The following is a 12330-nucleotide window of genomic DNA, read 5'->3' on the forward strand; positions in this document are numbered from 1 at the left end:
CCCGCAGCGGCCACGGCCGGAAGCACGGTCTCGTCGGCCCTGCGGCGCTGGATCCCTGACGCACGGAGCTCGAGAGCGAGAGCGAGAGAGAAAGGGGCAGAAATGGCGGCTCCGCTTGGCTCCCGCTGAGGAGGGTGAAGCCGGTGGAGGATCTGAGCTGTCGGCCTGGAGCATCGCTCCCGCTTCCCGCTTTCTGCCTTCTCACGCCTACTTCTCTTCCTCTGCCCTACTCTCGCCTGTCCTCGTCTACGCTCCGCAGAGTGCGGGTCGGCTCGTCTCTCCCGGCCCGGCTCCACTGGCCCTGATTGCCCGGCCGGCGGGCCGGCCTTCCTTGGCTCTCCCGGGCGCGGCGGGCGCGGTGTGGACCCCGTCCTCCTGGCTGGACCATGGTGAACACCCGGAAGAGCTCTCTGCGTCTTCTCGGGTCGAAGTCGCCTGGGCCCGGGCCTGGGCCTGGGGCCGGAGCAGAGCCTGGGGCGACCGGAGGCAGCAGCCATTTCATCTCCTCTCGGACCCGCTCCTCCAAGACCCGCGCTGCCAGCTGCCCCGGCGCCAAGGCCGGGGGAAGCGGTGGCGCCGGCGTCGCTCTGGAAGAGGCCCGGGTAAGAGCGCGGCGGCCCGAGTCCGGAGGCTTGCGAGGGCCGGCCCGGCCGCCGGGGCTTTGTCTGGCCGGGTTAGGGCAGGAAGCCTCCAGCGGAGACCGCTTGGGCGGCTGGGGACGGGGGTCTGCGGGTGCGGTGAAGGATGGCACCCGGCTAGGTAGGGCTGCGACAGCTTTGCTGGTCCGGCCCTTTTGTGTAAGGAACAGGACTGGAGTGTGGGGGGAGAGAGCTCAGGGGGGTCTTTTCGGGGACATCGGAACGGTCTGCTTTCCGTGTCCTTGCCGTGCCTTAGAGGGGAATTCTAGGGAAGCCGGAGCGGAGGGCCGGAGTCGCCGGGTGGAAGGGCTGGGGAAGAGAAGTGAAAGTTTTCTGCGGTGTCAAACCCTTCTTGTAAGTGTGTCAGCTCCTGCCGGTGTCTCAACTCCAGCTTACTCTCAAACTGTTTGGGGGTGGTTCAAGTTGGTGAGGAAGTGAGCGGAGAGCTCCAGTTGGCAGCCAGGCAGGGATGCTGAAAAAAGTTTGTAGCTGCTCTGACACCAACTTGAAAAACAAAATCAACGCTATCGCCTCTCCAGGCAGCCGAGATCAAGCAGGATTTTGGTGGCTGGGGAATCCGCCAGCTAGCGAACCAGGGTTCTAGCAGGGACCCAGTAGAGCTTTCCAGTAGAGCTTCAAGTCTCAAAAGGGGCACGTCGAATGTTTTGGATTGTACACACTGTCTTCAGATGTCTGCATTTTTGTTATGGGAATAGTTTATAGAAGGTGAATGGACACCATGGTCACAGAGTCGCACACGTGACATTTGAAGAAGGCTGGAGATTTAGTTTAGTTGTTTTTTTTTTTTTTAAAGTGGTCGAAAGAGCTTATTTTATAAAACTCTAAGCTAGCACTTGTTTTGTCACTTTAAGGGAATGGAGAAGTTTGTGTTAGGAGATTGGTTATGCATTCAGAAAAGAGTATTGCTTCTGTCTAGCAAGAGGCTAATTTACTGAGACTAATTTGGCTGGAAATGGTTATTCATTTAAAATGCTCCTTTGATTTCACACCATTTTGTTATTGTGGGAGGGAAACAATATTTTATTTTCTATGGGGTCTACAAGATTATGGTTTGTGTGTGCTTTTTCTCTATCACAGACTGTTCAGACACTAATCAGAATGAACTGAGGGAAATAATCATATATTATTCTGTACTAGCCTGAAATACATTTATTGTATCTCTGAAAATGTATTTGGTTTTTATTTTGCTAAAAGTCTGGAAAACATTTAAAAAACATTTAAAAAACATTTAAAAAGAGTCTCGTTAGACTCTTTTGGGGCGAACTTCTCTTAGGTTGAAATAAGAAAGCTAAATCTGAAAGTTGTACATACTATTTAGAATAATTATTTTGAAAACTTGGCATTTTGTAGAAATTACTCCCAATGTGTACAAGCTTATAGACTTTCTGAAGCTGACATATATTTTAAAACAGAAGTAAATTTAAGAAAGGTCTGTCTTCTACACCTAAGTACAAGAAAAATATTTAGAGTGTAAGCATTTATTGTAGTATAATGGTTTCAATGCCTAGTCTATTAGAGCAGTATCTAATTCATCTGAAGCAATTAGCTCATCTGTCACTGATCAGTTTGTGGTCCCGTTTTTGAATTCATGGATATCATGCTGTCCTTACCCTCTGAGGAATAAGGTGAAGTAATTTGTCAAGCAGCTGTTATGGAGATGTTAAAAGGCAAGGAATCAATAATCTAATGTAGAAATGAATGTTTGGTAGCTTTTAAATTGCTGGAGGAATGAAAGGCAGTGCAGCTTTTTCTAGAAGGATGCTAATGAAACTTTGTTTCAAGGATCCCTTGAAAATGTTTTAAAAGGCTGTAAATAACGGGCTAATGAAGATTTACTTTAAAATATTTGTTTTTCTGTTTTAGACTTGTCTTCTGGCTGTAGTAGGTGATAGAATAATGATCTAATGGCTTTCTCTGAGAAATTTAAGAAATTTACTAATCCTGTCATCGGTCCTTTAAAAGTGGATAAGTTATAATTCTGAGTTTAAGTTTATGGACTATATATTTACAAAGCGATTTCTGAATATTTCATTGTATGTATTTCTAAGGTGGGTTGATACGAATGTGGTAAGTTCTTCTCTCAAGTTCGTTTTATGAATTGCAGGAATTTAGTACTCTTTCCTGTGTATTTAAATAGGTACCCTCTGTGTCTTTGGAGTTTTAGTCATTTGCTAGGGTTTGTAATGACTTACTTGTTGGAAAATGGAATTGTTCATGCTGTTGCTTTAGGAGACCCTTATTTTTGTAGGAAGAAATGTGTTCCTTTTTATAAGATACATAATTAAGGAGGTCCTCCTTTTTCTTCTTTTACGTTCTTCACTTTACACCTGATGCTGATTTCTTCCCTTATTCCTCTCAACTTCCTGGATGCTTTTTAGATTTCATGTGCTGTTTAGAGTTACTTCATTTGCTTTAAAAGTCATAGGACCATGAGCTGTGCCAATAATTTTGCCTCCCCCCCCCAAGTATGTGTAGAATTGGGAAATACACATATGATACATTTTGTAGATTATGGCCATGATTTTCTTGTGCCTACACACTTTATTTTTAATGATTATTTATTTATTTATTTGAGAGAGAGAGAGAGAGAGAGAAAGAACATAAGCAGGGGAAGTGGCAGGCAGAGGGAGAGAGAGAAGCAGGCTTCCCAACAAACAGGAAGCCCGTTGGGGGGGGCTCGATCCCAGGATTCTAGGATTATGACCTGAGCTGAAGGCACAGCCCAGGCACCCCGTGCCCACACTTTTTAAATGTCAACTTGATTTATGTAGTTAGTTGTGATACTCTGATAAAAGGGTTTTTTTGTTTGTTTAGTATGTATAAAATTTCACCTCTTTTAGGTGAGTTAATTATGATCAATTAGCATTTATTTGCTCCACCAAAGAGTCACTCTCAGCAAACTAATATTATATTCACAGAATTGGAAAGCAGTTTTGAAAAATATTTCAGCTCTTTTTTTATTTCTGTTAGGCCTGTTTGCTTTTGACTTCATCACTAGTGTGTTACGTTTTTGGGGAAGGTTATATAGTACATTCTGAGGCCCTATCTTTGTTGAGAGGGTTAGAATAAGTATTTTGAGTAACTTTATGGGTAAACTTGCTTTATCTTAATTTCATTAAAAAAAGTCTTTGAGTCCTTTTTTAGTATGCTCTTTTATCACCTTGTACTTATTCTTTTCCAACACCCATGCATTTACCAACATAATAGAAGCAGAGTGGCAGAAATTGATGGTTAAACATGAAAAAGAAGTCTGAAAGCAAAATGTAGTAATGCATAGAACACTCAGATGAGTAGGGAAAAACACAAGTTCTTCAGAGTAGAGCAAGTTTTTGTCATATGTATCAGGTCTTGAGTAATGTGTTAAACAGTGTCCCCTGTCACAGTTTTGAACCAAAATAGCTATGGCGTTCATAGGATTACCTGTGGTAGCCAACTGAAAATGCAACTTTATTCTCTTATTTTATTATTATTATTTTTATTTTATTTATTTATTTGACAGGGAGATAGAGAGCTCAAGTAGGCAGAGTGGGAGGCAGAGGGAGAGAGAGAAGTAGGCTCTCTGCTGAGCAGGGAGCCTGATGTGGGACTCCATCCCAGGACCCTTGGGATCATGACCTGAGCCGAAGGTAGCTGCTTAACCAACTGAGCCACCTGGCACCCTATTATTATTATTTTTAAAGATTTTATTTATCCATTTGGCAGAGAGAAAGAAAGCACAAATAAGCAGAGCTGCAGGCAGAAGAAGAGGGAGAAGCAGGCTCCCCAATGAGCAAGGAGCCCCATGAAGGGCTCCTCCATTCCAGGACCTTGGGATCATGACCTGAGCCAAACACAGATATGCCCAATGGACTGAGCCACTCAGGCGCCCCTGAAAATGCAACTTTAAACAATTCAATTACTGGCCATTTCTGTGGTCTAGATACTCAGAGTTTCAGTTTTTAAGTCATGGATGAAACTTAAAATATCTGTATCAGTGAATCCATATTAATTCCTTAAAGCATTTTCGCTGGCACATAGTCTTTGTAACCATTCTTTGATAGGTCCTTGATTGCATGTTCCCTAAATACCTAATTATAGATAAACCTGTAGCCTCTAGAAACCAGCTGGATGGGTGATACAGGATTATTACTTGCTAGGAGGGCTAAGGCCCAAACCAGTAGCTTAGCCTGAATGAAGAGTGATCCTGTTTCTTCAAGGATCCACCTCAGAAATGTGCCGTATTACTCCGAATTGTATATTTGGCATTTCTTTTCACACATACACAATGAAATTTCATTTGTGTCCCCTATTGAGTTGATTTCTTGGTATTTGGGTTTTGGTCTTTTTTTTTTTTTTTTTAAAGATTTATTTATTTATTTATTTGACAGAGAGAGATTACAAACAGGCAGAGAGGCAGGCAGAGAGAGAGAGGAGGAAGCAGGCTCCCTGCTGAGCAGAGAGCCCGATGCGGGACTCGATCCCAGGACCCTGAGATCATGACCTGAGCCGAAGGCAGCGGCTTAACCCACTGAGCCACCCAGGCGCCCTTGGGTTTTGGTCTTTTATTGGGACTATTTTATCTTTGTTATACCTCTCTGCTGTGGGAGGATTTCATGAAAAATGAGCTATTGAGTAAAAGGCAGTTGGGATTTTTGGATAAAGACTTCTACGAAAGTACAAAGTTAGAGGGGAAAACCATGCATAAAATGTTGTGTTTAAATATAAACTAGACAGTTTTATAGAGGTATGTTGTGCGTGGCTTACATCAAATGATAGAAAAGACATCTGAAGGGGTGCCTGGGTGGGTGGCTCAGTCAGTCAAGCATCTGCCTTCTGCTCAGGTCATGATCCTGGGGTCCTGGAATCGAGCCCTGCATTGTGCTCCCTGCTCAGCTGGGAGTCTGCTTCTCCCTCTTCCTGCACATTCTCTCTCTCTCTCAAATAAAAAAAATAAATAAAAAGAAAAAGATTTTATTTATTTATTTGTCAGAGAGAGAGAGAGCACAAGCCGGGGAGTGGCAGGTAGAGGAAGAAGCAGGATTCCAGCTAAGCAAGGAGCCCGATGTAGCGCTCCATCCCAGGACCCTGGGATCATGACCTGAGCTGAAGGCAGATGCTTAATGGACTGAGCCACCCAGATGTCCCAATAAATAAAATCCTAAATAAAAAAATAAAGAAAGAAAGAAAGAAAGAAAGAAAAAGACATCTAACTTCTAAATTACAGTTACTAGGCTATAATTTGTATTTGTTACTACATCCTTTGAGTATATGCTGTAAGATTCTAAACTTCAGGTCTTTTGAACTTTAACTATTTTGTATTTTTTTTTTTCATTTTTAGATTGTTATTTTAGTTTCATCTGGAGGTAGAATATATATCTTGGGTTAAAATTTTTCTCCCTTGGGGGTACCTGGCTGGCTTAGTTGGGAGAGCATGAGACTCTTGATTTTGGGGTCATGAGTTCAAGACCTACGTTGGGGGGTAGAACTTATTTAAAAAAAAAAAAATTCCTAGACTCTTCTATTAGAATAGTGTATAAGCTTCAGGAGGTTAGGCACTGAATCTTATTTTCCCTCAGTTGCTATATTTCAAGGGGCTAGTGCCACATCCCACACATAGAAGATGCTCAATACATTTCTGTTAATGAATAGGGTGTCAAGGAGCCAATTATGTTGTGAAAATAAGGATGTTTGGAGTTTGAGAATAGAAGATTAAAAAAATACAGTCCCTACTTTTAGGGGTATAAGTATACACATAGTATACATACAAGAAATTATTAACAAGACAAGTCAGTTCAAGTAAGGGCTAAATGAATTAGTGGGGTGAGTTCTAATCCTTTACTCAGTGTTTTGAGTGGAAATGTTTGAGGTTCTTTAAAGACAAAAATTGTATTTACAGCTGTATCCTGAATGCCGGCAGTATTGCCTGCCAAACATAGTGCTCAGTAAATAATTTTTGAATGAGTGAATGGAAAGTATGCTTCATTTTATTTATTTTATTTATTTCTTTAAAGCTATGCCTACTCTTTCTTTTTCTTTTTCTTCTTCTTTTTTTTTTTAAAGATTTGGTTTATTTGTCAGAGAGCGAGAGAGAAAGAGCACGCGTGCACAAGCAGGGGGAGTGGCAGGCAGAGGGAGAAGCAGGCTCCCTCCTGAGCAAGGAGCCCGATGCCGAACTCGATCCCAGGACCCTGGGCTCATGACCTGAGCTGAAAGTAGATGCTTAACCGACTGAGCCACTCAGGTGTTTCAAGTATGCCTCATTTTAAATTATTTTCATGTTGGCAGGCTTTACTTGAGCTGTATTTACTTGTTGCATTTTGCTTTTCTGCCTATTAGTGGTAGCCTGATAAGGAGAGTAAACTAAGGTTTATTTAGCTTTTCATGCCAGGTGTTTAATGCTGTCTCATTTAATCCCTGCAACCCTGTAAGGCAGGTGATGGTACCCCCATTTTACAGTTGAGGAAATGAGTTGTCAAAAAGGTTAAATGGCATGTAGAAGACCAATTAGGTAATAAGTAATATTAAATAGGTAATAAGTGGATTTCATATTTAAATCTAGCTCTGTTTTCTCCACTTTGGTATCTTACTGTCTCATCTGTACTTATCACTATTCTTCTTTTTTTTTTTTTAAAGATTTTATTTATTTGACAGAGAGAAATCACAAGTAGATGGAGAGGCAGGCAGAGAGAGAGGGAAGCAGGCTCCCCGCTGAGCAGAGAGCCCGATGCGGGACTCGATCCCAGGACCCTGAGATCATGACCTGAGCTGAAGGCAGCGGCTTAACCCACTGAGCTACCCAGGCGCCCCATGATGCTCTTTTATTAAAATAAAAAGTTGGCTGAATACAGAATTCTAGGTTTAATACTTAAAGAATATTACTTTATTGTCATCTTGTATCCAGTGTTACTCTTTATTTATTTATTTTCAGCATAACAGTATTCATTATTTTTGCACGACACCCAGTGCTTTATGCAGTCCGTGCCCTCTATAATACCCACCACCTGGTACCCCAACCTCCCACCCCCCCCGCCACTTCAAACCCCTCAGATTGTTTTTCAGAGTCCATAGTCTCTCATAGTTCACCTCCCCTTCCAATTTCCCCCAACTCCCTTCTCCTCTCTAACTCCCCATGTCCTCCATACTATTTGTCATGCTCCACAAATAAGTGAAACCATATGATAATTGACTCTCTCTGCTTGACTTATTTCACTCAGCATAATCTCTTTCAGTCCGGTCCATGTTGCTACAAAACTTGGGTATTTGTCCTTTCTGATGGAGGCATAATACTCCATCGTGTATATGGACCACATCTTCCTTATCCATTCGTCCGTTGAAGGGCATCTTGGTTCTTTCCACAGTTTGGCGACCGTGGCCATTGCTGCTATAAACATTGGGGTACAGATGGCCCTTCTTTTCACTACATCTGTATCTTTGGGGTAAATACCCAGGAGTGCAATTGCAGGGTCATAGGGAAGTTCTGTTTTTATTCTTGAGGAATCTCCACACTGTTCTCCAAAGAGGCTGCACCAACTTGCATTCCCACCAACAGTATAAGAGGGTTACCCTTTCTCCACATCCCCTCCAACACATGTTGTTTCCTGTCTTGCTAATTTTGGCCATTCTAACCGGTGTAAGGTGATACCTCAATGTGGTTTTAATTTGAATCTCCCTGAGGGCTAGTGATGATGAACATTTTCTCATGTGTCTGATAGCCATTGGTATGTCTTCATTGGAGAAGTGTCTGTTCATATCTTCTTCCCATTTTTTGATATGATTGTCTGTTTTGTGTGTGTTGAGTTTGAGGAGTTCTTGATAGATCCTGGATATCAACCTTTTGTCTGTACTGTCATTTGCAAATATCTTCTCCCATTCTGTGTGTTGCTTCTTTGTTTTCTTGACTGTTTCCTTTGCTGTGCAGAAGCTTTTGATTTTGATGAAGTCCCAAAAGTTTATTTTCACTTTTGTTTCCTTTGCCTTTGGAGACATATCTTGAAAGAAGTTGCTGTGGCTGATATAGAAGAGATTACTGCCTATATTCTCCTCTAGGATTCTGATGGATTCCTGTCTCACATTGAGGTCTTTTATCCATTTTGAGTTTACCTTTGTGTATGGTGTAAGAGAATGGTTGAGTTTCATTCTTCTACATATAGCTGCCCAGTTTTCCCAGCACCATTTATTGAAGAAACTGTCTTTTTCCACTGTGTATTTTTTCCCGTTTTGTCAAAGATTATTTGCCCATAGAGTTGAGGGTGCATATTTGGGCTCTCTACTCTGTTCCACTGGTCTGTGTGTCTGTTTTAATGCCAGTACCATGCTGTCTTGGTGATCACAGCTTTGTAGTAAAGCTTGAAATCAGGTAGTGTGATGCCCCCAGTTTTATTTTTGTTTTTCAACATTTCCCTCTTGAAGTTTGATGTTGGTATGATTCTTTTGTAGGTGTTCATGCTCTTTTGAAGCTTATAGTTGTTTTCTTTTTTTTTTGTCTTTGTGCATACATTTTGCTAATTTTATTTTATTTTTTAAAGATTTTATTTATTTGTCTCAGAGAGAGAGAGAGAGTGAGAGCGTGAGTGTGAGCACAAGAAGGTAGACTGGCAGGCAGAGGGAGAGAGAGAAGCAGGCTCCCCACTGAGTAGGGAGCCTGATGTGGGCGTGGATCCCAGGACCCTGGGATCATGACCTGAGCTGAAGGTAGCCACTTAACCAATTGAGCCACTCAGGCGCCCCGACATTTTGCTAATTTTAGGCATCGGTTTTTCCTTTACCCTTTTTGGCAATCTTAGCTCTTTTATTCTGCAGTTTTTCATCTTTTTAAGATTGTGGTCAACTTATTTCACTTCATTTAATTTTAATTTTAATTATTAAGTAATCTCTACATCTAGCGTGGGGCTTGAACTCATGACCCTGAGATCATGAGTTCATGCTCTTTTTTTTTTTTTTAAAAGATTTTATTTATTTATTTGACAGACAGAGATCACAAGTAGGCAGAGAGGCAGGCAGAGAGAGAGAGAGGGAAGCAGGCTACCTGTTGAGCAGTGAGCCTGATGCGGGATTCGATCCCAGGACCCTGAGATCATGACCCGAGCCGAAGGCAGCGGCTTAACCCACTGAGCCACCCAGGCGCCCGAGTTCATGCTCTTTTGACCGAAACAGCCAGTTGCCTCAATTTTTAAAAAAAGTTTTACTTATTTATTTGACAGCACAAGCAGGGAGGGTGGAAGAGGGAGAAGCAGACTCCCTTCTGAGTGAGGAGCCCGATGTGGGACTTGGTCCCAGGACCTCGAGGTCATGACCTGAGCCGAAGGCAGTTGTTTAACCAGCTGAGCCACCCAGGTGCCCCCAGTTGCCTCAGTTTATTATTTCTTAGTAATAATTTAAAATTATCATTTCTCAAGTATTACTTCTGGGACTCTCATTATTCAGAAATTGGCACCTAGAAAAATTTTGTCCCTAAATTTATAATTAAGCAGACTGTTTTTAAGGACTTTTGATGGCATACTGGAGAAATTTACGACAGTTACTTTTTTTTTTTAAAGATTTATTTATTTATTTGACAGATTACAAGTAGGAGAAAGGCAGGCAAATAAGGGGGTGGGAAGCAGGCTCCCTGCTGAGCAGAGAGCCTGATGCGGGGCTCCATCCCAGGACCCTGGGGTCATGACCTGAGCCAAAGGCAGAGGCTTTAACCCACTGAGCCACCTAGGCGCCCCGACAGTTACTTGAGTAAACAAGAAGCTTACAGTTACTTAAGCTAATTTGTGTTCCTTGTGGCTGTCGTATGTTGACCATTTTGGTTTGATTTCATTTTCTTAAGGCTGTGTAATACTCCATATATATAGATACATATTTATGTGTATATATATACCTACATATGTTCATATGTGTACATCTATATGTATATATATGCATTTATATATACATCTCTCTCTATATATCCCACATCTTTGTTCATTCATCTATTGATTGGCATCTGAGCTCTTTCCATAGTTTGGCTATTGTGAACATTGCTGCTATAAACATTGATGTCCCTTTGGATCACTACATTTGTATCTTTGGGGTAAATACCCAGTAGTGCGATTGCTTGGTTTTAGGGTGGCTCTGTTTTCAACTTTTCGAGGAACCTCCGTATTGTTTTCCAGAGTGGCTGCACCAGCTGAGCATATAGTTATTTAGAAGTGGCGGTTCAGTTGAAAGTAGAAATTTTCTTTCTTTCTTTCTTTTTTTTTTTTTTAAGATTTTTATTTATTTATTTGATAGAGGGGGAGAGACAGTGAGTGAGGAACACAAGCAGGGGGAATGGGAGAGGGAGAAGCAGGCTTCCCGCTGAGCGGAGAGCCTGATGTGGTGCTTGATCCCATGACCCTGGGATCTTGACCTGAACTGAAGGCAGACACCTAGCCACTGAGCCACCCAGGTGCCCCTCTTTTTGTTTTTTAAATTCCTTTTTTTTAAAAAAGTAATCTCTACACACACCTTGGGGCTTGAACTCATGACTCTAAGCTGTAGAGTTGCAGGCTCTCCTGACTGAACCAGCTAGGTGCCGCAGGAAATTGTCTTTCTTAACATTCTTTAATGTCGTTAATTGAGTAACTCTGTGTACCAGATAGACGCTGAAGATAAAGGAGTATGTAAGACTCTAGGTCTTAACTCTTTGACAAAATGTTTCATTTTTATTTGAAAATTACGAATTACAAAATAAAAAAATTATGAGGGGTCCTTGGGTGGCTCAGTTGGTTCATGATCTCAGGGTCCTGGGATCAAGCCCTGCATCAGGCTCTGTGCTCAGCAGGGAGTCTGCTTCTCCTCCCTGTGCCCTTTCCCCTGCTTGTTCTCTCTCTCTCAATAAATAAATTTTTTTTTAAGATTTTATTTATTTATTTGACGAGAGAGAGAGACATCACAAGTAGGCGGAAGAGGCAGGCAGAGAGAGAGGAGGAAGCAAGCTCCCTGCTGAGCAGAGAGCCCGACCTGGGCCTTGATCCCACGACCCTGAGACCATGACCTGAAGGCAGAGGCTTAACCCAATGAGCCACCCAGGCACCCAATAAATAAAATCTTTAAAAATAAGTAAAATAAAATCTTTAAAAATATTATGAAAGAAGTATCTCAAGCAATATGGAAGTGCACAGAAAAAAATAAGTCCTTCCTCTCCTTCCCTAATTCCTCCAGTTCATTTTTCCTAGTGATAACTTCTGTTAAAGCTGATGCTCATCTTTCCAGACCATGGCACATGTATTTATGGGTGATTTATATGTGTGTCTTTTGAACAAATGGAATTATAATCTATATATTATTTGATAGTAAACTGTGTATCATGCAAATTATTTTTAAAATTTTTTATATTTTTTATAAACATATATTTTTATCCCCAGGGGTACAGGTCTGTGAATCGCCAGGTTCATGTAGATTTTTTTCTATTAGTCCTTCTTTTGATGACTTTCTAATTTTTTTGTTGTGTCGTTATACCACTTATGTAACTGTTCCCTATTGGTACACAGGTTGTCATCGTGTTTTTAATATTATAAATAATGTAGTAGAAAATGCCTTTTTTTAAATAGGTAAAGTGGAATTACTGGATCAAAGGCATGTATCTTTTAAATTTCTATAGCTTTTCCAGATTATTCTCTAAATAGGTTAAATCAGTATGCATCCCACTCCCCAGTACTCTCAGAATTGCTAAATTTTTATATAA

General features: G+C 41.5%; 1 protein-coding gene across 2 annotated transcripts in view; it reads left to right on the forward strand.

Annotated features, from left to right (window-relative positions):
• Positions 1–79: 79 nt before the first annotated feature.
• Positions 80–12330, forward strand: part of ATAD2B (ATPase family AAA domain containing 2B) — a 147729-nt gene continuing 135478 nt past the window's right edge. The window contains exon 1 of one of the 2 annotated variants that reach the window (XM_044262002.1): positions 80–602. In XM_044262002.1, the coding sequence (XP_044117937.1) occupies positions 387–602 (216 nt within the window). In that variant the 5' untranslated portion in view covers positions 80–386. The remainder of the gene's footprint in view (positions 603–12330) is intronic. The other variant, XM_044262001.1, reaches the window with a different exon arrangement.

The sequence above is a fragment of the Neovison vison genome, chromosome 8, assembly GCF_020171115.1.
Source record: "Neovison vison isolate M4711 chromosome 8, ASM_NN_V1, whole genome shotgun sequence".
In the NCBI taxonomy this organism is placed as follows: domain Eukaryota; kingdom Metazoa; phylum Chordata; class Mammalia; order Carnivora; family Mustelidae; genus Neogale; species Neogale vison.